Below are 24,563 nucleotides of genomic sequence, written 5' to 3' on the forward strand. Positions count from 1 at the left end.
CAAAGAAATAGGCATGGGGGCGCCTGGGTGGCGCAGTCGGTTAAGCGTCCGACTTCAGCCAGGTCACGATCTCGCGGTCCGTGAGTTCGAGCCCCGCGTCAGGCTCTGGGCTGATGGCTCGGAGCCTGGAGCCTGTTTCCGATTCTGTGTCTCCCTCTCTCTCTGCCCCTCCCCCGTTCATGCTCTGTCTCTCTCTGTCCCAAAAATAAATAAACGTTGAAAAAAAAAATTAAAAAAAAAAAAAGAAATAGGCATGATATAACAATTATTATTTTTTTAACTTTTATTTCTGAAATAATTTTAGATTTACGGAAAAGTTGCAAAGGCAATACAAAAAGTTCTCATATACCTTCTCCCAGCTTCCCCTAATGCTAACAGCTTACATAACTATGGAATATTTAACAAAACTAGAAATTAACATTGGTATAATACTACTAACTAAACTGCAGGTTTTATTTGGATTTCACTAATTTTTCTACTGATGCCTTTTTCTGTCAAAGGATGAATCCAAATACCACATTGCATTTAGAACAATTATATTTGGAGTAAAAAATAAAGCTTTGAAGAGGAAGTTATTTATTCACTTAAGCAAACATAAGACAATGTTTTATAGCCATACTCATTACTAGATTTGGCTTTAGTTTGTTTAAAAAAAAAGTTTTTTTTAACATTTATTCATTTTTGAGAGACAGAGAGAGACAGAGAATGAGTGGGGAAGGGGCAGAGAGAGGGAGACACAGAATCTGAAGTGGGCTCCAGGCTCTGAGCTGTCAGCACAGAGCCCACCTGATGCGGGGCTCGAACTCACGAACTGCAAGATCATGACCTGAGCTGAAGTCAGATGCTCAGCCGACTGAGCCAGGCGCCCCATTTTAATATGTTTTTTAAATAGTGAAGATTCTGGTGCTTTTGAAATTACTCAAACAAGGAAGAATGAAAACATAAAGCCATTCTGGTGACAGAAATTAGTGTCTGAATGTGGACTCTGGAGTCCGTTGTCCAGTGTTGAGTCCTGTCTCTGCCATTTGCTAGCTGTTTGATCGTGGGTGAGTTGCTTAATCTTTCTATGCTTCAGTTTCCTCTTCTGTAAAATGAGTATACTAATAATAGTATCTGAACCCCTACTAAGCTACTGTGAAATTAGCAGAAATAATACATTTCAAGTGCCTGGCATAGGGCCTGACATGGTGTTGGTGTGGGCTCATCAGGAGATCGCAAAGCCCTTTCTGCCATCTCCTAAAATTGGGAGTCCACCCATACTCTGTGACAGAAACAAAATATAGGCACAAGAGGACTTTACTAGTGAAAGGAGGGCAATCCATGGTAATGACAGTCAGGGCTGATCTCCCAGGATCCAGGATCTCCCCTCAGCATGCCCATGGTTTCTGCACACCCATGTTCACAGTCACAAAAGGTTACATTCCATGTGAAAAAAATTAAGTGTTTATATTTACTCAAATACATAAACACTTAAAGAAATAGAGTCCGGGTGCCTGGGTGGCTCAGTCAGTTAAACATCTGACTTGGCTCAAGTCATGATCTCATGGTTCATGAGATTGACCCCCCCATTGGGCACTGTGCTGACAGCTCACAGCCTGGAGCCTGCTTCAGATTCTGTGTCTCCCTCTCTCTCAGCCCCTCCCCTGCTCACACTCTGTCTCTCTCTCTCTCAAAAATAAACATTAAAAAACATTTTTTTAAAGAAATAGAGTCTATTGTAAATTATGCTACTCCCTTGTGGAGTGATTGCTTCTTGATAACAGAAAAGGAAAGCAAAGTCTGACTTGTATACCTTGGACTTAGACCATGGCAAAGTTGTGCAGTCACAGAGACAGGAAATCAGAACAGAGTGCTGGTGTTGGTGAAAACATATAGTTGGTTTTGGACACATTTAAAATGTCTATGGACATATAAGTGGAAATGCCCACAAAGCCACTGGTAGAAGGTTCTAGAGCTCTGGTGTGGGCTTATTATATTAATAAATGTTAGAAAATCTGTATTAAATTACACTTAGATATTTTTTGGATAAAAAGATAGTTTGATAAGTAAGTAACAAGAAGGCAAATATTGGGACACCTGGGTGGCTTAGTCAGTTAAGCATCTGACTTCCGCTCAGGTCATGATCTCATGGTTCGTGAGTTCAAGCCCCACACTAGGCTCTCTGCTGTCAGCACAGAGCCCGCTTCAGATCCTCTGTCCCCCTCTCTCACTGCCCCTCCCCCGCTCATTCATTTTCTCTCTCTCTCTCTCTCTCAAAACAAATAAACATTAAACAGAAGATTTAAAAAAAAGATAGGGGAGCCTGGGTAGCTCACTTGGTTAAGCATCCCACTTCGGCTCAGGTCATGATCTCATGGTTTGTGAGTTTGAGCTCAGAGCCTGGAGCCTAATTCAGATTCTGTGTCTCCCTCCCTCTCTCTCTGCTCCTACCAAACTCGCACCCCTGGCATTATTAACTACTTCAATACAAATAACCAGGAATTCAAATTCTAAGTTAAACTTGAAGTTAAAAGTCACTTTATGAAGATGATGATTCACATATAGAAATTAGAGAGTATTTGAAATATTCTTAGTATAATTACAGTGTGTACAAATGGTCTAACAAATCCTGATGTAAATTTAAAGCATTCCATGAATAGTTTTTACCTTTTAAGTTTCCAGGTTCTAACTCCAACACCTTTTCACAATCCTGAAAAGCACTGTTCCAGTTCTGTAGCTTGAGTTCTGCTTGAGCGCGATTGTTATAGGCCACTACATTGGGAAGCACTGATATACTCCTACAAGAGAGACACTTATTGGCAACAAGTTGACCAGAGGAAAACATATGAAGATAGAGAAACTCAGGTAAAATTGTAAAGAGAGCAATCATAGCCCATGTTATGGGTAGAACTGTGTCCCCAAAACTCATGCTGAAGTCCTCATCCCCAGTAGCTCAGAACATAACTATATTTGGACATTGTCTTTACAGACATGATGAAGTCAAAATGAGGTCATGATGGTATACCTTCATCCAATATCACTGGTGTCCCTATAAGAAGAGATTAGAACACAGACACATGCCGAGGAAAGACCACTTGAAGACACAGAGAGAAGACAGTCACCTACAAGCCAGAACAGGGGCCCAGAAGACGCCAGCCCTCCTGATACTTCGATCAGATTTGTAGCCTCCAGGATGGTGAGAAAATACATTTCTGTTTGAGTCCCTCAGCCTGTGGCACTTTGTTATGGCAGTCCTAGCAAGCTAATACAGCCTGCAGGATCAAAAGCAATAAAATACAGCTCTGTAAACATACTGAATCACTATTTACACAGATGCTTAAATATCCAGTTAAGCAGTTTAAGGTTGGCTCTGGCTTTACAAGTGACATGGTAACCTAAACGCCCATAGATCTCCTAAAAAACCAGTTTAGTTAACCTCAAATACATGTTTTGACCCCTTAGAGACAATTTCCTAGTACAAAAAAAATGGAGCAATCAATCACAACTAATACCCTTTATTAAGCTATTATGGTGAGTTTAGTTTATAATCTAAAAAAAGGAGTTTAGCTTATAATCTAAAAGATTTAACTCTAAGGCAATGCTCATAATTTAATCCGAGAAGTTTAATTGAAGAAAAACAGGAGAGTAGTAGTAACTGAGGAATACAGACTTTACGAGCACATTTTGTTGTGTTAAGAGTATGAATGCAAAATAACTGATGAGAGAAGGAGCTTAAAACCTACTTGGTTGCTGTTTAAAAAGTTGATTTGGAATGCTGTGAAATAATGTATTCCGAAGTATAGGAAAGACAAGGGTATTGGTGCATTGAATTTTCTAAATCCAGAAGAATAGAAGATGAAAATGGAAGAGCCAGAAAAAGTAGCAATTTACTAAGATCATTAAAGATAATTATAAAGCAATGACATGGTTGAGTAGAGACCAAACACAGAAAATACAAGTAAGAATAACTAATACAAGTACCTGACACTGAGCACTTCCCACGTGCCAGGCACTCAACACTAAGCTCCTTTAATTCTCACTACAGTCCACAAAGACATATTACTGCTCTTCCTACTTTACAGATGAAAAAAAAGATGTAACAGAAAGGCTAAGTAACATGCCCAAGGCCACAAGTTAGTAAATGAGAATCAGGACTCAAACCCAGTCTACTCCAGCACCTGCTATTGTTACCACCGTGTTATCCTGCCTTTCAGTATTTGCTTTATTTAGTCCTCACAGCTGCTCCAAAGTAGGCACTACACCAGAGTCATCACACTGAGAAAACTGAGGCAAGAGAGGTGAGGAATCTGCCCGACGTCAGAAAGTGGCAGTCTGAGTTCCTTTAGCCATTATGCCATGCCGCTTTACTTTTTCCCTCTTTGATTTCTTTTTTTTTTTTATTTTTTTTCTTAATGTTTATTTTTGAGAGAGACAGAGAGACAGAGTACAAAGGGGAGGGGCCGAGAGGGAGAGGGAGACACAGAATCTGAAGCAGGCTCCAGGCTCCGAGCTGTCAGCACAAGGCCCAACGCAGGGCTTAAACTCACGGGCTGTGAGATCATGACCAGAGCTGAAGTTGGATGCTTAACTGACTGAGCCACCCAGGTGCCCCTCCCTCTATGATTTCTTAAAAGAAGACAAGAAAAATTTTGTTCCCTATAATAGACTAAGATACTCCACTGGTGGAAATCTACAAAAAGAGAACAACATCAGTATTGATGTCCATCTATCTGAAAGGGGAAGACTATACTGAATAAAAGAACATACCTTGTATGTCCACCTAATCAGAGGAGATAAAATGCTTTAGAGACACAACATTGAAAAAGAAAATCTTCTTTTCAAAGGTGGATAAAAGTTTGTAGAGAGTTTATTTCTAAGATGGTGTAAGGGATTCTATAAGCACAATTAGTTTGTAACAATGTTTTAGGAAATTAGTCTACTTTTCAAGGACTATAAGAGCTTCAAAAGCTCATATAAGTATTTATTGAACATCTACTATGAACCAAGAACTTTGTTGGACACTGGGGATACAAAGGTATAAAAAAACTGACAAGGGCACTATGCTCTGACAGAGCTTACAGTCTACTTACTATCAAATCACACGAACTTAAATTATACCTCCAATAAGTACCACAAAGGAGAGGCAAGACTGGGGGCGCCTGGGTGGCTTGGTCGGTTAAGCGTCCGACTTCGGGTCAGGTCATGATCTCACGGTCCATGAGTTCGAGCCCCGCGTCGGGCTCTGTGATGACTGCTCAGAGCCTGGAGCCTGTTTCAGATTCTGTGTCTCCCTCTCTCTCTGCCCCTCCCCTGTTCATGCTCTGTCTCTGTCTCAAAAACAAATAAACGTCAAAAAAAAAAAATTAAAAAAAAAAAGGAGAGGCAAGACTGCTACAAGAGCGTATAAATAGGGGGTCAAGGGTGGGGAGGAGTGGAGTAGGGTAAAGATTTAACCTTGTCTGGGAGGTAAAGGAAGACTTCCCCCAAAGAAGGAAAGCATGGGATGAGATCTGAAGGTAAGTTAGAATTAACTAGATAATGAGAAAAGGAAAGAATATTTTACACAGAGACCCAGCATATGCAAAGACCCTGTGGTGGGAGGTAGTATCATAAGTGTCATGATTAAATCTAGGCAGTATGACTACAGAACCTGAATTCTTAACCTCTATGCTATATGGACTTTCTGTTAAGTTCCATTCAGATGCCTTCTATTTTCTCTGTCAAATAGGAAAGTTAGGACCTCTGTCAAAACTGGGGGTGGGGTGGGGAGCTTAAAGGGTTGAGAAAAAGTATTTAAAAAACAAACCAAACACAAGTAAATTTATGATAAATCATAAGTATAATATCTTAAATGATTCTGAAAGACTTTTTATTTATATCATTTCAACAATTAAATAGAAACATTATCTTTTTTTTTTTTTTTTTAATGGGAAGTTTAAACCACTACAAAGGGTTCCTGGCTGGCTCAGTTGGTAGAGCATGTGACTCCTGATCTCAGGGTCATGAGTTCAAGCCCCATGTTGGGCTTGGAGCCTACTTAAAAAAAAAAAAAAGCAACATAAATCACAGAAAAATCTGCTCACCTAGTATAATACATCACAGCCTCCTCATAATCTCCTGAGTTGAAAGCTTCATTTCCTTTTTCCTTTTCACGAGTAGCAAGAGAAGTCTTTTCTTTCTCAGTTAGACCTACAAATAAATTATCTGCTATAAATAAAAAAATATATAATTGAATAGAATTTTTAAAAAATTTAAATCCAAGAATGCTTACTTCAACAGAAGCAGTAAATTGTGAAGGAAATAAAAGGAAATAGAAGGTTTCTTAACTTTAGGAAATGTTTCTTTAAATCATCACAATTTGTGAGTGTTTAGATTTTTTCTATTATTGGTTTTACTTCACTTTAAAGGAGCTATACACCTATGGACTTCAAATGAAAACAAACTGCTACATCTTTTTATTTTGAGGTAAAAGGAAAAAAAAATGAGGTATCTGGAGAAAAAGAGGATTTGAAAAAAAGTGAAAAATTATAGTAAAAACATAGTTTTATACTTATATTTTTGAGTCTTACTAAACCTCAGTGTAACTATTACTCATAAAATTAGGTAGTTAAAGGATGGAACTGAATTTGTTAGAGGTGGTCAACTCTAGGAGAAAATCCATGAACTTTTAATGGAAATCTGTACTGCTTAAAAAGAAGGTCTTCTAGACCTTCTAGACCTAATAGCTTTTACTATAATTTTTAAAATGTAAACTGTAAAGACTACTAAATTATTCTTATTTTTCCCCAATTACCTGCTGTGTCTATTCTTGTCTCAATTTTAGACAAATGTGACTTGTTTACTACGGCTTTTTCTTTGTAATCTTCGTCAATTTTTGAACATTCTTTTTCCACGTCAAATCTTAAATGAAAGGAAAAAAACTGAAAAATGTACATTATAAGAAAATAAAATATATTATTGATATTCTTATAGTTGTACCACTGTGCCTTTAGAGACATATTCTGAAAATGCGTAATAGGTTTATGCCACAAATTACCTGTTTCACTCTTAGAAACCATGCAACTCATTGAGGATCTACATGGGGTTTTTTTTGTTTTGTTTTGTTTTGTTTTTAACGTTTATTTATTTTTGAGAGAGAGAGAGACAGAGGGCAAGCAGGGGAGGAGGAGAGAGAGAGGGAAGAGGATATACATGTTAATCAGACCGAAACTGTTCAGAACTTTGTCATTAAAATTATAATTAATTTATCTATTTAAAATTTTTGTTCCCTTTTCTTTTCAGTGGGCATAGGATTGCCTATTTTTGGTTGCTTTTATAAACAAAAGGATGCTATAGATATTTATTCAGTGAAAAATGAAGATCAAAAGTGCTTAGACCAGATACTCTTAGTACTCTGCCAAAGTAACTTGGTAGTTCAGATTTATAATAATTAAGAGATTACTACAATATTCTATGATAGAGAATTTTTCAGTGACAAGTTTTGTATAAAGAAATATAAAACATACTTATCCCATTCTGCATAATCCCTTGGGATTTTCTTTTTAGTTGGTCTATTATTAGAATATTTTTCCTGAAAGAATAAAATCGTATTTTATGAGACATATTTAACATAAGATTAGCAGATTTTATGATAAACACAATGTGAAGTATTGGATTAAGATATACCAACTAAGAAAAATAGGTACTCTTGAAGTTATAACAACTCCAGTATTGTAACTATAACATACAGTATGTTAAAAAAAGGATTTTTTTTTTAATTTTTTTTTCAACGTTTATTTATTTTTGGGAGAGAGAGAGACAGAGCATGAACGGGGGAGGGGCAGAGAGAGAGGGAGACACAGAATCGGAAACAGGCTCCAGGCTCTGAGCCATCAGCCCAGAGCCTGACGCGAGGCTCGAACTCACGGACCGCGAGATCGTGACCTGGCTGAAGTCGGACGCTTAACCGACTGCGCCACCCAGGCGCCCCAAAAAAAAGGATTTTAAATTGGTAGTTAATTCTGGGAGCGATCTACAGGACTTTAAGTACATATATAAAATTTTAAAATTTACAGTGTGAAATTTCATTTTTAGTGATTTTCTTGTAACAAAAAAGTAATGAACTATCATTCAGTCTTTTAAAACCTAGGCACTGGAGAAATAAGATTAACTACTTTGGTGCACTAGAATAGTTTTGTTTCAAATGACAGATTCCCAACTTGGACTAATTCTATTAAAAAAATAAACTATTGGCTTATGTAACCAAACTGATGAAGAGGAAGCAGTATTGTTAGATAGAAGATTCTGATACCCTCTCCAGCTCTTCCACTCTCCCCTTGTCCCCAGTCCCTGTTTCTTTCTGCCTACTGATTTCCTTTTCCCCGCTGGCTCTTCTTTTTCCACGTAGCAGGCATAGTGGCCACAAGCAGTGTGGGATTATAAACTCACGGGACTCCCAATCAGAAAGGAAAAGGAGAGGGCACCTGGGTGGCTCAGTCGGTTGAGCACCCGACTCTTGATTGGTTCAGGTCCTGATCCCAGAGTCATGGGATTGAGCCCCGAGTTGGGGTCTGCGCCGAGCACGGAGCCTGCTTGGGATTCTCTCTCTCCTTTTGCCCCTTTTCCTCTTTCTCCCAATCACATGCTCTCTCTCTCTCTCTCTCTAAAATTAAAATTAAAAAATTAAAGTCTTTATAAAAAGGAAAAAAAAAGAAAGGAAGGAAGGAAGGAGGGAGGGAGGAAGGAAGGAAGGAAGGAAGGAAGGAAGGAAGGAAGGAAGGAAGGAAGGAAAAGGAGAATGACTCCTCTCTAACTTCAGTTAGAGAAATCCCAGGGAAGGATTCAGGATTGGCTAGCTTGGGTCAGGTGCCCATCCCTAAGCAGGCACTAGCTCCCTGCCATTCAGCAGCCCAACCTCGGTCACATGCCCCCTACAAGCACCAGAAGGGAAAGAGAGGAAAGCAAACAATAGCCATAATGCTCAACAGTTTCTTAAATGGTTTCTTAAAAGTTAGTCACAATCTGAAACCACTTTGAATGGGTCATTTACCTATGCACAATTTTGTAACATTGGGCATCGGTCACTTGGAGTTATGCAGATCTTCCAAATATTCCTACATTTCATTATACAGTTTAAAAATCTTGGGGCACCTGGGTGGCTCAGTCGGTTGAGAGTCCCACTTCGGCTCAGGTCATGATTTCACTGTTGGTGAATTTGAAACCAGCGCTGGGCTCCCTGCTGTCAGTGCACAGCCCATTTTGGATCCTCTGTCCCCCCCCCACCCAAAATAAACATTTAAAAAGTAAACAAATAAAAATAAAAATCGTATCTGTTAATATCTGCATGGAGCTCATCAGAAAGTCTTTAAGTATCCCCTTAAGGAGACATTTTTTTGTCACAAGTATTTCAGAGCCATATAAGATTCTGAAATACTCTAAGCTGCACTTGAAAGCTCAGATTTTATCACTAGCAAAAACCACTGTCAGCTCTTTTCCTTAAAGTGACACTCCCACTTGATTCATTTTCAACACAGTGTCTGTTAAACACCCAAGTCTGAATAACCACAATTTGTCTGTCAATCACTCTTTCAAGTTAAAAACTGTTCATGGGGAGCCTGGGTGGCTCAGTCGGTTAAGCGTCCGACTTCGCTCAGGTCATGATCTCGCAGCCCGTGAGTTCAAGCCCCACGTCGGGACCTGTGCTGACAGCTCAGAGCCTGGAGCCTGTTTCGGATTCTGTGTCTCCCTCTCTCTGCCCCTCCCCCGTTCATGCTCTGTCTCTCTCTGTCTCAAAAATCAATAAACATTAAAAAAAAAAAAACAAAACTGTTCCAGGAAAAAGTGGTTACTTAAGCTGGCAAACTGAACTCAACCTACAAATCTCAAAATAACCTAGATTTCTCTTCACCATGAAGTGCTTTTCGTTTTTTTGTGTGTGTGTTTTAAGTTTATTTATTTTGACATGGTGAGGGTTGGGGGGGGGAGAGGGAGAGAGAGAGAGAGAGAGAGAGAGAGAGAACATTCCAAGCAGGCTCCATGCTGTTAGCACAGAGCCCGATGCACGGGGCTCGATCCTCTAAACCATGAGATCTGACCTGAGCCAAGATCAAGAGTCGATGTTTAACTGACTAAGCCACCTTGGCGGCTCTTGAAGCATTTTTTTGAATACTTCATATTTTGTCACACAGAATAGTAAAAAGATAAGTCCTCAAGACTCAAGATTTAACAAAATAAAGAAGTCTTGTTGTTTCATAGAAGACATTTTTAAGTTAAATTGGAATGTTTACTGTAAATGGGTAGCAGTGGAGAAAAGTAACTACTAGTATAGTTTGGTCCCACTCACTGCCTTGATTTGTGCTAAGACACCAGCAGCTGCACCTGCTGCAAATGTCAACACAGAGAAAAAGACAAAGAATTAGCATTATTTTTTAAAATAGCATTGACTTTCTAGACCCTCTGGAAGGATCTCTGAGACACCCAGGATCCACGGATCATACTTTCATAATCACAATACCACACTGAACTATATAACCTCCTGTTACATTTTTACAGCACAGACTTAGCACAAAATGGGTGTCCAATAAAAACAAATTTATTGATTACAGACAGTGGCATCCTTACAATATTACTGTGTACCTTGGTTACATGAGTTATTCTTAATGGGGAGTAAAAAGATCCAGGAAAGTTAATTATCAGAGAGCTGTGTGATGAAGAGCTATGGATGTTTTTTAAATAAAATTGAGTATTCAAAGAAGAAATGAGAATAACAATAACGAGTTAATCCAGAATGAAGAGATCTGGGTAGCCAATCTTCCACAAATGATAGGAATAAAAGAAAAAATTGGGGGGAGAGGGAATGGAATGTGTGATCCATGTGAGAGCCCAGAGACTCCCAATGCCTATGAGACAATGGCTTAGATTCTATAATATCCGAGTCAGGTGGATGCTCAGAAGCTCAGTTTTAACCTGAAGTTAAGTATAAATGGACCCGGGGCACATAGGTGGCTCAGTTGGTTAAGCATCTGACTCTGGATTTCGGCTCAGGTCATGATCTCACAGTTAGTGAGATCAAGCCCTGTGTCAGGCCCTGTGCTGTTGGGCTCTGTATGGGATTCTCTCTTTCTCCATCTCCTCCACTCACCCTCTCTCTTGCTCTCTCTCTCTCAAAATAAATAAATAAACATTAAAAAAATATATATAAATGGACCTGGAACTCCAACAGGTTTTTTCTCTATGAAACCCATGGGTTAAAAAGGACAGGTCTACAGAACAAAATAGGGATAAACCACAGAAAAATCATCACAAGGGGCTGGGGAAATAAGGGGGAAAATATGCAATAAACAGAGGAATGACATATATAACTGCTTCAGTACTTTAAGTCCATAGTTAATTATGTTACAAATTATTTCCTCTATGCTTCTACTGGACAGATAAAATTATTCCCTGAAATGCTCACACACTGAATTAGATCTTATGAGCACATAAGATCATGGCATAACAAATGAAAAATGAAGAAAGGCGGTAAGCTCAAGATGCAAGTCTTCAAAGGGAAATGGCATTTCATTTTGATCACCAGGTGATGAAACACAGCCAACTCAAGAAGGCAATAGCACACGGCCAGCTGAAGGATAACCCCCAACTCTCAGAGGACATCACACTGTGGTTACTCTGATTAAACTGAGCTAGCGCCCTCAATAAACAACAATCATCTCCCCCCCCCAACTCACCCCCCACACCAAAATGGCCTACCTTACTAACATGAAGATGGCTGTTTGAACCACGAACTGGAGGCAAATTATCTTCCACCGCTGGAAATGTTTCAGTTTCATGAAAGTATATTTTATTTTCTTCATTTTTAATTTCTGAAACCCAACTCTGAGAAGAGGGAGAAGAAAGATGAACATACAGTTTGAAGTAATTAACCAGGTGTTAGAAAGGACTATACATTATCATAGTTTCTTAAGTGTTCTTTTTTGGGGGGACAATTTGGTCATGCCATTCTATCTGTAATGTTCTTCTGCTATTTTATTTTTTTTAGTGTTTATTTATTTATTTTAAGGACAGAGAGCATGAGTAGGGGAGGGCAGAGGGAGATAGAGAATACCAAGCATGCTCTGCGCCATCAGCAGAAAGCCCTATGTGGGGCTTGAACTCACCAACTGTGAGATCATGCCATGAGCCAAAATCAAGAGTTGGACCTTTAACCAACTGAGCCACTCAGGCACCCCAATCTACTCTTCCTTTAAATTGTGGTAAAATACACAAAACAAAATGTATCACCTTAACCATTTTTAAGTGTACAGTTCAGGATTGTTACACACATTCACACGGTGCTGCCCTTCCTACTTTCATTATCTTGCAAGCTTACGCTCATCCCTTCAAACAAGCTTTTCCTGAACTTCCTGGTTGGACTCGAAATGCTCCTCCCTCCATGTATTAGCACAGAGATTTAAAATCATCCATGTATTGTTCATCTCTCTCACATTCTGTAAATTCCTTTGGAGGCAGAACCTATGTCTTCGTCTCATCTTCGTGATGTATGAACCTAGCACAGTGCCTGGCACATAACAGGTTCATAATAATGTCTATTAAACTGAATTGTTACAGGTTCTAGGCAGAAATTGAGAGGTTTCTTTGTTATCTGTGAAATTCTATTATTATTATTCAGCAGCTATATAGTGAGGGTCTAATATATGTCAAACCATATTAAATTCGACATGGTTGATATAGTGATAAACTATATTATCTGCGTCAGGAGGCAGGGAGACAAAAAGGAGGCAGACAGATGAAATAGAAGAAGAAGCAGAAAAACAGTAAGGGAAGAAAGGTGAAAAGGAAGAGGAGGAATTACAAAGGAAGAAAGAAAGAGAGAAGGGGGGCAGGGGGCAGCAGCACAGAGAGGGAGAAGTGGCAGGGAAAAGCATGAAAGAAAGGGAGATGAAGAGACAAAATCAAGAGGTGACTGAGAAAGAACACACGGTTGGGAAAAAGCAGATTCTGCAACTAAAACTAAGCTGTTTTTCCCTGGAAAATAAAGCCAAAGAACTCTGGACATAAACTACTATTTTAACTCATAGATTAATTACCAGATTTTCAATTTCAAGTCAGTAAAATGGCAAAATGAGAAAGTTTTTAAAAATGTAGCTTTCTGGGTTAGAGAATACATATTTCTCAAAATTGTCTTCAAATATATTATCCAACCCAGTAAAATATGCTGAATAAATAAAGTAAAACAACAAAGAACTATTTCTCCAGAATCCATTTTAGGAAGTTATCTCTTCAGCAAAAGGAAACCACAAAGAACTCTGAGGAAACACAGCAAATATGTATCTGGTGGAGAGGAAGTTTTCCTAAATATAAATGCAAGAAAAGATAATAAAGGATAAAACCAAGAAGAGTGATTACATAAAATGTTTTTAATGAATAAACATGAAGAACACCACACACAAGATTTAAAAGACTAATGACTAATTGAAAGAAAATTTAGACTATATACGACAGATCTCTTACAAATTAGTAAGAAACACAGCAATAGAAAAATCAATAAAGAGATATCTCCTCCTGGCCCTGATAGAGTATCAGGGACTGGATTTACCCTCTTGCTTAACTCTAGAAAACCAGATAAAATACATGAAACAATGATTTTCAGACACTGGACAATAGGTAGCACAGGACAATGATCCCTGAAAGAAAGGAAACAAATGAGGCAAGTCCTGCATCTGTCCCAATTTACTGCCTGTAATTTCCAGGCTACAACATAGGGAAGGGAAACCCAAACAGCCCTGCGGTCTCATTGAGTTCAGAGGAACAGAGTGCAGGCTTCAGGGAGGCAAAGACTGCAGAGATACGGGGTGCAAAATAGCCAAGAAGAGGGAGCCAGACAGAGAGAGAACACTAAAGATGACCTGAATAGCACTGTATATCTGTTCAAGAAATTTAATTCATAGTCAAAATCTTGCTTATAAAGAAAACTTGAGACCTAGATGGTATCAATGGTGAATTCTGGAAAATATTTAAGGAAGAAATAACAGCAATTACACACAAACTTTCCTAGAAAATTCAAGAAGAGAGAACACGTCCCAACTCATTCTAAAAAGCCACCATTACCATGTTACCAATACCAGACAACATTACAAGAAAACTACAGACTAGGAACTCTCATGACTGCAGACACAAATATACTTCAAAAAATTTTAGCAAATTAAATCCAGCAATATATAAAAAAGACACATCATGACCAAGTAGAATTTATCCCCGAGTGCTAGACTGGTATAACATTTGAAAAGAGTGCACATAATATACCTTATTAACAGGCTACAAAGAAAATCTTATTTTCCTCTCAATGCAGGAAAAGAATTTATAAACTTCTATAACTATTCATGATAAAAATTCTCATCAAACAAGGAATAGAAGGGACCCTCCTCAGCATTATAAAGGGTCACATCATAAAATCTAAAGGCAACATTGTACTTAATGGTGAAAAAAAAGCTGAATGATAATCTCCCTAATATTGTGAGCAAGACAAGGATATTTGCTCTTACCATTTCTATTCAACATTGTACTAGAGAGCCAAGCCTGTGCAATAATGAAAGTAAAAGAAATAAAAGGCAGCCATTCTGGAAAAGCCAAAGGATACCTTTTATTATTTGTGGATAACATGATCCTAGATATAAAAAATTCCAATGAATCTAAAAAAAAGTTACTAGAACCAATTTGTAAATTTAACAAGATTGCAAGATGCAAAGTCAATATAAGAAGACCATAAACTATAAACTTGCAATGGACAAATAATGAAATTAGGGGCACCTGGGTGGCTCAGTCGGTAAGCATCCGACTTCGGCTCAGGTCATGATCTCATGGTCCGTGGGTTCGAGACCCGCGTCGGGCTCTGTGCTGACAGCTCAGAGCCTGGAGCCTGTTTTGGATTCTGTGTCTCCCTCTTTCTCTGACCCTCCCCTGTTCATGCTCTCTCTCTGTCTCAAAAATAAATAAATGTTAAAAAAAAAATGAAATTAAAATTCCACTGATATGAGGTATCTACATTAGTCAAACTTACGAAACAGAAAGTAGAATGGTGTTTGCCAGGGGCTGAAGGCAGGGGGAATTGGAGAACTGTTGTTTAATGGGTTTAGAGCTTCAGTTTTATAAAATAAAGTTCTGAAGATTGATTATACAAGATGAATATAACACTACTGAACTGTATACTCAAAAATCTCTGAATATAATGGGCACCTGGAATGGCTTAGTCAGTTAAGCGTGTGATTCTTGGTTTCAGCTCAGGTCATGATCCCACAGTTTGTGAGATTGAGCCCCGTGTCGGGCTCTGTGCTGACAGCATGGAGCCTGCTTGGGATTCTCTGTCTCCCTCTCTCCCTGCCCCTCCCCACTCATGCACATACTCTCTCTCTCAAAATAAATAAACTTTAAAAAAATTAAAAAAATTTTTTTCATGTCTGAATATAACAATGTGAATATAACACTAACAAAATGTACACTTAAAAATGGCTAAGATGGTAAATTTTCTGATATGTATTTTATCACACCAAAAATAAATAAATACATAGTACATACATAAAATTTCGTAACTAGAGTGACTTAGAATAAGCAAAAAAATTGAAATTAAAAAACATTAACTTTGGGGTGCCTGGGTGGCTCAATCAGTTAAGCATCCTTCTCTTGATTTCAGCTCAAGTCATGATCCTACAGTTTGTGAGTTAAGCCCCTCATCAAGCTCTGCACTAACAAAGCAGAGCCTGCTTGGGATTCTTTCTCTCCCTGTCTCTCTGCCCCTCCCACACGCATGCTCTCTCTCTCTCTCTCAAAATAAATAAATAAAACTTAAAAAATTTTTAAAAATAAAAAACATTAACTTTTACAATAGCATAAAGTATATTATATACTTAGGAATAAATTTAAAAAATATGCAAGAACTACACACTAAAAAAAACTACAAGATACTGGGACAAAACTCAGCAATATATAAAAAAGACACATCATGACCAAGTAGAATTTGGTCTTAAGAAGACTTAAATGAACAGAAAGAAGACTTAAATGAACAGAAGACTTAAATGAACAGAAAACATATGATGTTTTAAAGAAGACTTAAATGAACAGAAAACATATGATGTTCATGGATCAGAGAATTTCAATATTGTTAAGATGTCAATTATTCCAAAATTGATCCATAAATTCACCACAATCCCAACCCAAAGACAAGCAAGTTATTTTGTAGTAACTGGCAAGCAAAGGACCTACAAGAGCTAAAACAACGATGGAAAAAGAGAACAAAGTTGGAGGACTTGTACTATCCAATTTTAGACTTAATATAAGCCTTACCACAATCAAGAGAATGAGGTACTGGAGTAAAGAGAGACACTTAGATTAATGAAAGAGAATAGAGAGAGTCCAGAAATAGACCCGTACGTACACGGTCAATTCATTTTTGACAATGCTACCAAGGTGTTCCATGGGGAAAGGATAATCTTTCATTAAATGGTGCTTGAAACCTTGAATACCTATACTGTATGTGTGTATCCAAAAATGATAACTGATCCTAGAATTAAATTTAAAAGTTAAAGCTAGAAACTTTCTAGAAGAATCATATGAAGGAACTTGGGGATCTGGGATTATTAGACAAAGACTTCCTAAATAGGACACAAAGTATAGACTGTAAAAGAAAAGTTGATTTCATCAAATTAAAAACCTTTGCTCTTCCAAAGACACTATTAAAAAAATGAAAAGGGAATCCACAGGATATAGAAAATACCTGCAAAAGGTGTATCTAATGAAAGATACGCGTGTTACAACTCAGTAAGAACACAAATAATTCAATTTTTTTTTAATGGGCAAAGGATTTCAAGACTTTTCACAAAAGATCTATGGATGGCAAATAAGCACATGAAAAGACACTCAGGGAAGTCAGTCATTAAAATGGAAATTAAAACCACAATGAAACACCACAGCATACTTAATAAAGTAGCTAAAATTAACAAAACTGCCATTACGAACTGCCAACCAGGATGCAAAGCAACAGGAACTTTTCTTTTGTTAACGATTATTTATTATCGAGAGACAGCATGAGTGGGGGAGGAACAGAGACAGAGAGACACACACACAGAATCCGAAGCAGGCTCCAGGCTCTGAGCTGTTACCACAGAGCCTGATGCAGGGCTTCAACTCACGAACCATGAAATCATGACCTGAACTGAAGGCAGACGCTTAACCAACTGAGCCAGCCACCCAGGCACCCCAGCAACAGGAACTTTTATACACTGCTGGCAGGAATGCCACTTTGGAAAACATTTTGCTCAACCGGAAAGTGGATAAACAAACTGTGAGATGCCCACACAATTCAATACTACTCAGCGATTAAAAGAAACCAACCGTGAACATGCAACAACGTAGACACATCTCAAAAGCATGATGCCAAATGATAGAAGACACAAAAGACCACACATACTGTATGGCTACATTTATAGGAAAGTCTAGAAAAGACAAATCCGTATGACAGAAAGCAGATCAGTGGTTACCAGGGACCAGGGTGTGGAGTCAGCACTGACTACACAGGGGCACAAGAAAACTTTTTAGGCTAATAGAAATGTTTTATAGCATATACATGTGTCAAAACTCAGTGAAATGTAGACCATTGCTATTTTTTATCAAATGTAAATTATACCTCAATAAAGCTAAATCACTAAAGATATAGCTATTAACAAAAGAAGAAATTCAACTGATAAAAAAATTTAATGTTGCTAGTAACCAAATACATCCTTATCATGTTTTCAATTATTTAATTGATTAAAAAATGATTACAGTATCCAGTGAAGAAGAGCTTAATTTTTTTTAATGTTTATTTATTTTTGAGAGAGAGATAGGGACAGAGCTTGTGCACAAGAGAGTAAGCAGGGGAGGGGCAGAGAGAGAAGGAGAGACAGAATCCAAAGCAGGCTCCAGGCTCTGAGCTGTCAGCACAGAGCCCAAAGCAGGGCTCGAGCTCACGGAACACGAGATCATGACCTGAGCTATAAAGTCAGACACTTAACCGACTGAGCCACCCAAGGGCCCCCGTGAAGAATGCCTTAAACGGGCATTCTTATATACTGTTGGCAAAAAGGCACAACTTTTCTGAGAATATGCAAATGTGTTTCAACAGTCTTAGAATTATTCAAATCCTTTGATCAAGCAGCTTGAATACTAATAATTTATCCTGAGGAAATAACCAGGATGGTACAAAAGAAATTATAACTTTTTTTTTTTTTCAACGTTTATTTATTTTTGGGACAGAGAGAGACAGAGCATGAACGGGGGAGGGGCAGAGAGAGAGGGAGACACAGAATCGGAAACAGGCTCCAGGCTCTGAGCCATCAGCCCAGAGCCCGACGCGGGGCTCGAACTCACGGACCGTGAGATCGTGACCTGGCTGAAATCGGACGCTTAACCGACTGCGCCACCCAGGCGCCCCTACAAAAGAAATTATAAATCAACATGTTTGTAGAGCTCTATTTACAGAAGCTGAGTGAATTATTTTTCTTTGATAGGATAGAATTTTGTTCAGTCATTTAAAATACACACGTGGGGCACCTGGATGGCTCAGTCAGTTAAGTGTCGGACTTTGGCTCAGGGCATGCTCTCCTGCTTCGAGAGTTCAAGCCCCGCGTCGGGCTTTGTGCTGACAGTTCAGAGCCTGGAGCCTGCTTCAGGTTCTGTGTTTCCCTCTCTCTCTGCCCGTCCCCACTTGTGCTCTGTTTTTCCCTCTCTCTCAAAAATAAATAAACACCAAAAAACATATCAAATAAAACAAAATACACACGTGGATGTACAGACACAAACATACACATTCACAATATTCTCCTGCGTATGAGAAGCAACCAATACTACGTAAGTGATTGCCACTAAAAGCCCTTCACTGACAAAAAAGCAAAGAAGTCTACGATTTTGGAAAAGTGAAGTGGACATATATTTAATGTGACAATGTCACAAAACCCACAAAAACCGGGGTCACTCTATACCTTTATATCACCGTCAATTTTTTCCCATTCTTCTGCTGTAAAGCTGGATGCTGTTGCTGCAGGCTTATCTTTCCTCAAAGCTCTACTTTCAGGAGCCAAGCCTTCAAGGCGCTTTTCACAAAATTCCGTAAGTTCAGGATAATATCCTTCCTCACCAGACCTTTAAAAAAAATTCAGACTTTGGAGTTACCACTTTATTTAGAGATCATGTAGTCTGGTGGTTTACAGGCTGGGCTCTGTGGAGCAGAGGGGTTCTGTGGAGATCTCCAGGGCAGCCCCTGCACAGGGATGAAGGCCGGAGTGTGGGCTCCCCACTCCCCTTCCTCAACCAGCACAACCTCCATTTTTACGTTACTCTATGGAGTGAAGCTGCGAAGGAAAAAATGGAGCCCCAAAGACACCAGTTTCCATCACACACTTTGAAAGTTGAGTAAGTAACATTTTCTCTCCTCTGTAACATGTGTTCACTTTGTTACATAAGATAATTTTAACTTACAAATGGAAATTCAATATTAGAGATAGGCACACAGTGAGACTGGATTTCCCTTCCAAGGAGGAGTTTGCAGCTCAATTTTTTCCCCCAAAGGGATAGGAAGAAAATGGCGAAGGAAGGGTTCAGAACAACACGTCTCTAACCAACCATTCCAGGAACAGAATTCACTCCTAGAGAGTTAAATGGAAAACTCTGTTCATGGCTGTTTAAGGAAAATCAATCTTTTCCATTTCTCTTGTAAGTCCGTTTACTTTTAAATTTTTAGAAAAATTGAAAAAAAATCCCACTTTCAAATTAAAAATTTTAAAATAAGTTCCAAACCAATGCAATGTAATTTAATTAAGCCATTCACAGAATTTCTTGGAACCAACATAACGTGGCTTTTAAACTCTTCCATCATGCAAACTTCTCATTTGCTTTATCAGTCCTTGACCAAACATAAATGAAAAGGTGCATACACTGCTGAGAAAAAAAGGAAAAATATGGTATCTTTCATCGTTCCATTTCAGAAATGATGAGGTTATGACATCTACGCTGCCTGGGCATAAGCAGGGATGCTTAGGGAGGACAGGAGGCTGAAGGTGGTAACAGAGAAAAAAAGGAGAGGACACAGTGATGAGGAAGGGGGTCACAAGGGAAAAAATACAGAACTGCCACCAAGCAAAAGGAATACTACTGATGTGCTCAAAAGGAACAATTCCTGCTCCACAAGTGCTTCTGCAATATTAGGAAGGAAAGGAAACACCCCCCATCACATCCAAAATAGGTGGCACAGATTGGTATGCCACAGGGCAGTGTTTCTTGGCATGGGCTCCCTTGACCACCTGCATGTCAACCAGCCAGGCACTTGTTTAAAAACATATGTTCCTGGGGCCCACTCCAGATTTCCTGAGGCAGGATCTCTGGGAATGGGACCCTCAAATTTGCATTTTTAACAACCATATCTGATGTATATTAAAGTCTAACAATCACCACCACGGGGTCCTCCCCCTGAGAAGGCCCAGATCCCCTGCCTTCTGGTCCTACTTCCTGATCTTCCCGTCATCCTCTCCTTGTGACCAGCTCACAGTAAGTTGGCATCTTTGTTGGCAGATAGTATGGAGGGGGAGAGTACCAAAGAACTTTATCAACCGGTAGGCTGGTGAGCTAACGTTATCTCCCAATGGCTACTCCCACGGCTACTTTACCTTCTCCTAGAAAACGTGGAGGAAGCAAGAAAAACATCCTCTTGAATACTAATGAGCCTAAATGGCATGCTGGAAGTAGACCTAGCCAGAACCCTCCAAACTAACCACTGGATCAAAACAATGATTTTGGAACCTAACTTGGGGGAAAAACAAAACAAAACAAAAAAACCAACATCAATGTTTGAAAAATTTCTGCAATATTTCTGAGAGTTTCAACTTTCAGAAGGCACAATATAATTGGCACACTGAAACATAAAATGATTTTTGAATGCTTACCTGAGCACACAAAGAATTTTTTCCAAGTGTTTAACATCTGAACATTTTTCAATATACTTGAAATCCAAATGTTCAACGGGAATTTTAAATGTTTTTGTTGTTCCAAAACCCCACAATGATGGATAATCTTTGGTAGTCATGGCTGAAATGTAGCACAGAAAAAAGTTATGAAGTATATACATAGTAAGACTTAATTTGGATAGTAGTAACCATCTAGGCATTTCTGTAACATTTATTTTTCAAGTCTATGGAAAAGGAGCTGTGTTTTTTCTAAGAAGGAAGGCTGCTCACTTTAAACTCTCTCTCCCTGATAACAACAGTTAAGTCATTCCCTGCCTTTACATTCCCTGCTGCCGTCACATCAACGAACAGCTCCCAGATCTGTGTTCTAATGGCACTGTGCCCATACCTTTCTCATGACATGTATTTTAATTATGTATTTTTGTCTTCCCTTCTAGACTGTGAGATCTTACTTTATTCATCATCATATATTCAGGACTAACATAAGTAGTGCCTTAGACCTTTAAGAAACACTTGCTGAGGGGCACCTTGGTGGCTCAGTTGGTTAAGTGTCCAACTTCAGCTCAGGTCATGATCTCATGGTTCATGAGTTCGAACCCCGCATCGGGCTCTGTGCTGACAGCTCGGAGCCTGGAGCCTGCTTTGGATTCTGCGTCTCCCTCTCTGCCCCTCCCCTGCTCGTACTCTATCTCTCTCTCAAAAAAATAAACATTAAAAAAAATTTTTTTTTAAAAAAAGAAATGCTGAGCTGAAATGGGAATGGGGGCCTTGCACAGTTTCACTTTAAGGATACTGCTGCTAATTATGATGATAATAATAACGGCAAAAAATACACAGTTCTAAATGAGTGCTGGGCACCACCCTAAGAACTTTACATACATTACCTCATTTAATCTTTCAACTACTGTAACAGGTAGGTTTTATTTTAAGTAAAGAGCTGTAATAACAGTTAACACTTAGGGATCTAAGTTACTGTATGCCATGGATTATCTCACATAATCTTCAAAACCACTCTCGAGAGGGGAATTAATAACTACTATTTTACAGATAAGGAAGTTGGCATTTTAAGTAACCTGCTCAAAGTCATGTAACTACTAAATAGTGAACTGGGGATCTGAATCTCAGTTGGCAACTGCAGAGCCTACATACTTAGCATCACACCCAGGCTTTTCATCTGCAGGTGGCAACCCCTGAAATCAATTTAGTGAGTTGCGATTAGCACTGTCTTATAATGAGACAGAACAGAACAGCAACAAAAATATCTGACTACTTCACATACCATTAAATACTTGTCTTGTAAAAACTTTTATTTCATGTCTATACAAATGACAAATGTGTGGAAATACATGCACGTTGCAAATAAATTTCTTATCATGAGTCATTGTCAAAATTGTTTAAAAACACTGCAGTAAAACATATTGGTTTATAAATTCTAAAACAATTAAGTAGCAATGGGTCTAATTCACCAGGAGTATTTCCTCCAGCATGCCTGCCCTCTGGGATTCTGGTCCTACATCAGACCTGCAGAAAGAGAGGTGCTTCTGGTCCTCCATGTTCCTGCTGGCTTTGACTTGGGCATAGAAAAGGGATTGACAGTTCATCAGCTCTTGGATGAAATCCAACTGAGAACTGAGATTATGGTTTGCACACTATACTGGCAAGGCCCAGGATGATGAATATGTCCCATCACAAGGACAGCCTTAAGGGTAGAAGTTACTGGAGAGCAACATGAAGAACTTTTAAATGATTGCCGCTGCCCAGAAAAGAATGGGTTGCATTAGTAGAATTTTTCCAAAGAGTTGGAGGATCTTTCATGGGAGAAACTTAAAAACATCCAACAGGATTAAAATACATGATCTCAAATTGAATTTATCTTGCAACCCCTGAAATTTCACGATTTGAAGACATCAGTGAAAAGCATTTGAAAGAACAGAGCCATGTCTTACCTAAGCAAATGAATTTCATTCTGCACAGTTTTAACATTTCCCTGAAAATCCTTTTTGAAAACTACCATGTTTGTTTGGGTTGTTTTCCGGCACAATGCGCATCTTACTAAATGTTAATTCTCAAGTTCCAAAGAGGAAGTCATACAATATTCGCTCTCATTTGAACCTTTCCACATCTGTTTGGAATTTGATTAGGAAAAACCTCGGTCCTAGTTGGATTTAATCTCTTCATCATCATCCTGATCCACATCCATTTTCCATATGCCCTAATCAGCGGGCAGAAATAACCTCCAGTGCAAAGTGTGATGCGCAACAAGAAAACCGGTTTTCTTCCACCCGGGCACCTTCTTTCCAGAAACCACGGGGCCGAGCGCCCCCTGCAGGCGGAGATCGAAAGGAAATGGCTTCCTCAGCCATAGCAACGGTTTGTGTACAGCGCGGCCGCCGAGGGGCGGGGGAGGCTGTTCAGGGACAGGCCGGGAACCCTCAGCTCTACAGCCAACCCAAAGGTCAACGGGCCCTTGAGGACACTGAGATTGCTCCCCATTCCCCAGCTCTGGTCGCCGCCGGCGGACCCCAGCAACCCCCGTCCCAACATCGGCCACCGTCAGCTGCAGGAAACTAAAGCCCGTTTGTTCATCCCATAACTCGCTCCCTCAATCGAGTCCGACCGTACATTTGCTTCTTGGGGTCCGCCTTTCACCCCAGCTCCCTGAGGGAACTGCGATGGGGAGATTTAATTTACTCCTGGCCGGCGGGTACTCACCTGGCTCTCAGACCCAGCGTTGCGGAAGGACGAGACCGCTACACAATTCACCGCAGGTGCCGAGATGGGGGGAGTGTCGCCCCGCTTGGGCACCCAAAGGCCAGAGGCTGAGCGCCGGGGGCGGGACTAGGGCCTCTGCGAATGATTGGCTGGCCCTCGATCTGCCGCACTGATTGGCCTCCGCGCCCAGCTTTGCCGGCACAGATCATTAGGGAGAAGTTAAGAGTCCAAGTGAGAGGGTTCCCTTTCTGTTTTGCATTCGTTTTTGATGGCGTTAAAACGCCGTTACAGTTCTGGATAGTTAAAACTACCAAGAACTGTAAATTGATAACCATTCCATTTCAATTTTAGAAATATAATTAAATGTTCAGGATATCTACAAGGCAATCCAGATTTAGCCCTTCCCCTTTAGACAAAAGAGTAAATGAAAGATTCTGCCTTCCTTTGCAGGTGTTCAACATTTTCTGAGCGCTGGTTATGAGTCAGACATTGTACTGGGCATCGGGATACAAAAGCAAATAAGGCACAATATAATCCAAATGAATAAAGCAATAGAGATCATTTGTGGGGAAATATATTTCACTTTATAATTTCAGATTAGTGCCTGGCACATAACAGGAATTAATTAATGCAATTCGCCCTCCTCTCTGCACTTAAATTAAATCTACAGTCCTTTAGCAGGCACCAATAGTGGTAAAAACTCTGCTAAAAACATGATTAACAATACATTATTATTTCCATTGCCAGTGCTAGAGAATGTTAAATTTGAATATTTATAGGCAGATTCAAACTTTAGCATAATCCTTAGTAAACTTTATTAAATTGTCATGGGGAACGTCATCACATGCCCCAATCCATGCATAACCATTTCACACCTCATTCCAGCCAACAAACTTCACTCAAAACTAT

At 39.3% G+C, this 24,563-nt stretch overlaps 1 protein-coding gene and 1 non-coding gene across 3 annotated transcripts in view; one reads left to right on the plus strand and one right to left on the minus strand.

Annotated features, from left to right (window-relative positions):
- Positions 1–23,768, minus strand: part of SPAG1 (sperm associated antigen 1) — a 67,361-nt gene extending 43,593 nt beyond the window's left edge. Inside the window, exons 1-8 of one of the 2 annotated variants that reach the window (XM_047088925.1) lie at positions 23,655–23,768; positions 20,922–21,063; positions 18,966–19,125; positions 11,707–11,832; positions 7,485–7,549; positions 6,773–6,879; positions 6,063–6,168; positions 2,647–2,777 (exon numbers count right to left, since the gene is read on the minus strand). In XM_047088925.1, the coding sequence (XP_046944881.1) occupies positions 2,647–2,777; positions 6,063–6,168; positions 6,773–6,879; positions 7,485–7,549; positions 11,707–11,832; positions 18,966–19,125; positions 20,922–21,061 (835 nt within the window). In that variant the 5' untranslated portion in view covers positions 21,062–21,063; positions 23,655–23,768. Of the gene's footprint in view, positions 1–2,646; positions 2,778–6,062; positions 6,169–6,772; positions 6,880–7,484; positions 7,550–11,706; positions 11,833–18,965; positions 19,126–20,921; positions 21,442–23,654 lie in introns of those variants that run through there. The other variant, XM_047088924.1, reaches the window with a different exon arrangement.
- Positions 5,934–6,006, plus strand: TRNAR-CCU (transfer RNA arginine (anticodon CCU)). The gene has a single exon. It is a non-coding gene; the product is annotated as a tRNA-Arg (tRNA).
- Positions 23,769–24,563: the final 795 nt, after the last annotated feature.

This window comes from Lynx rufus, unplaced genomic scaffold (assembly GCF_022079265.1).
Source record: "Lynx rufus isolate CCGP_SWC_20201006 ecotype Redwood Valley unplaced genomic scaffold, mLynRuf1.p SCAF_26, whole genome shotgun sequence".
Taxonomy (NCBI): domain Eukaryota; kingdom Metazoa; phylum Chordata; class Mammalia; order Carnivora; family Felidae; genus Lynx; species Lynx rufus.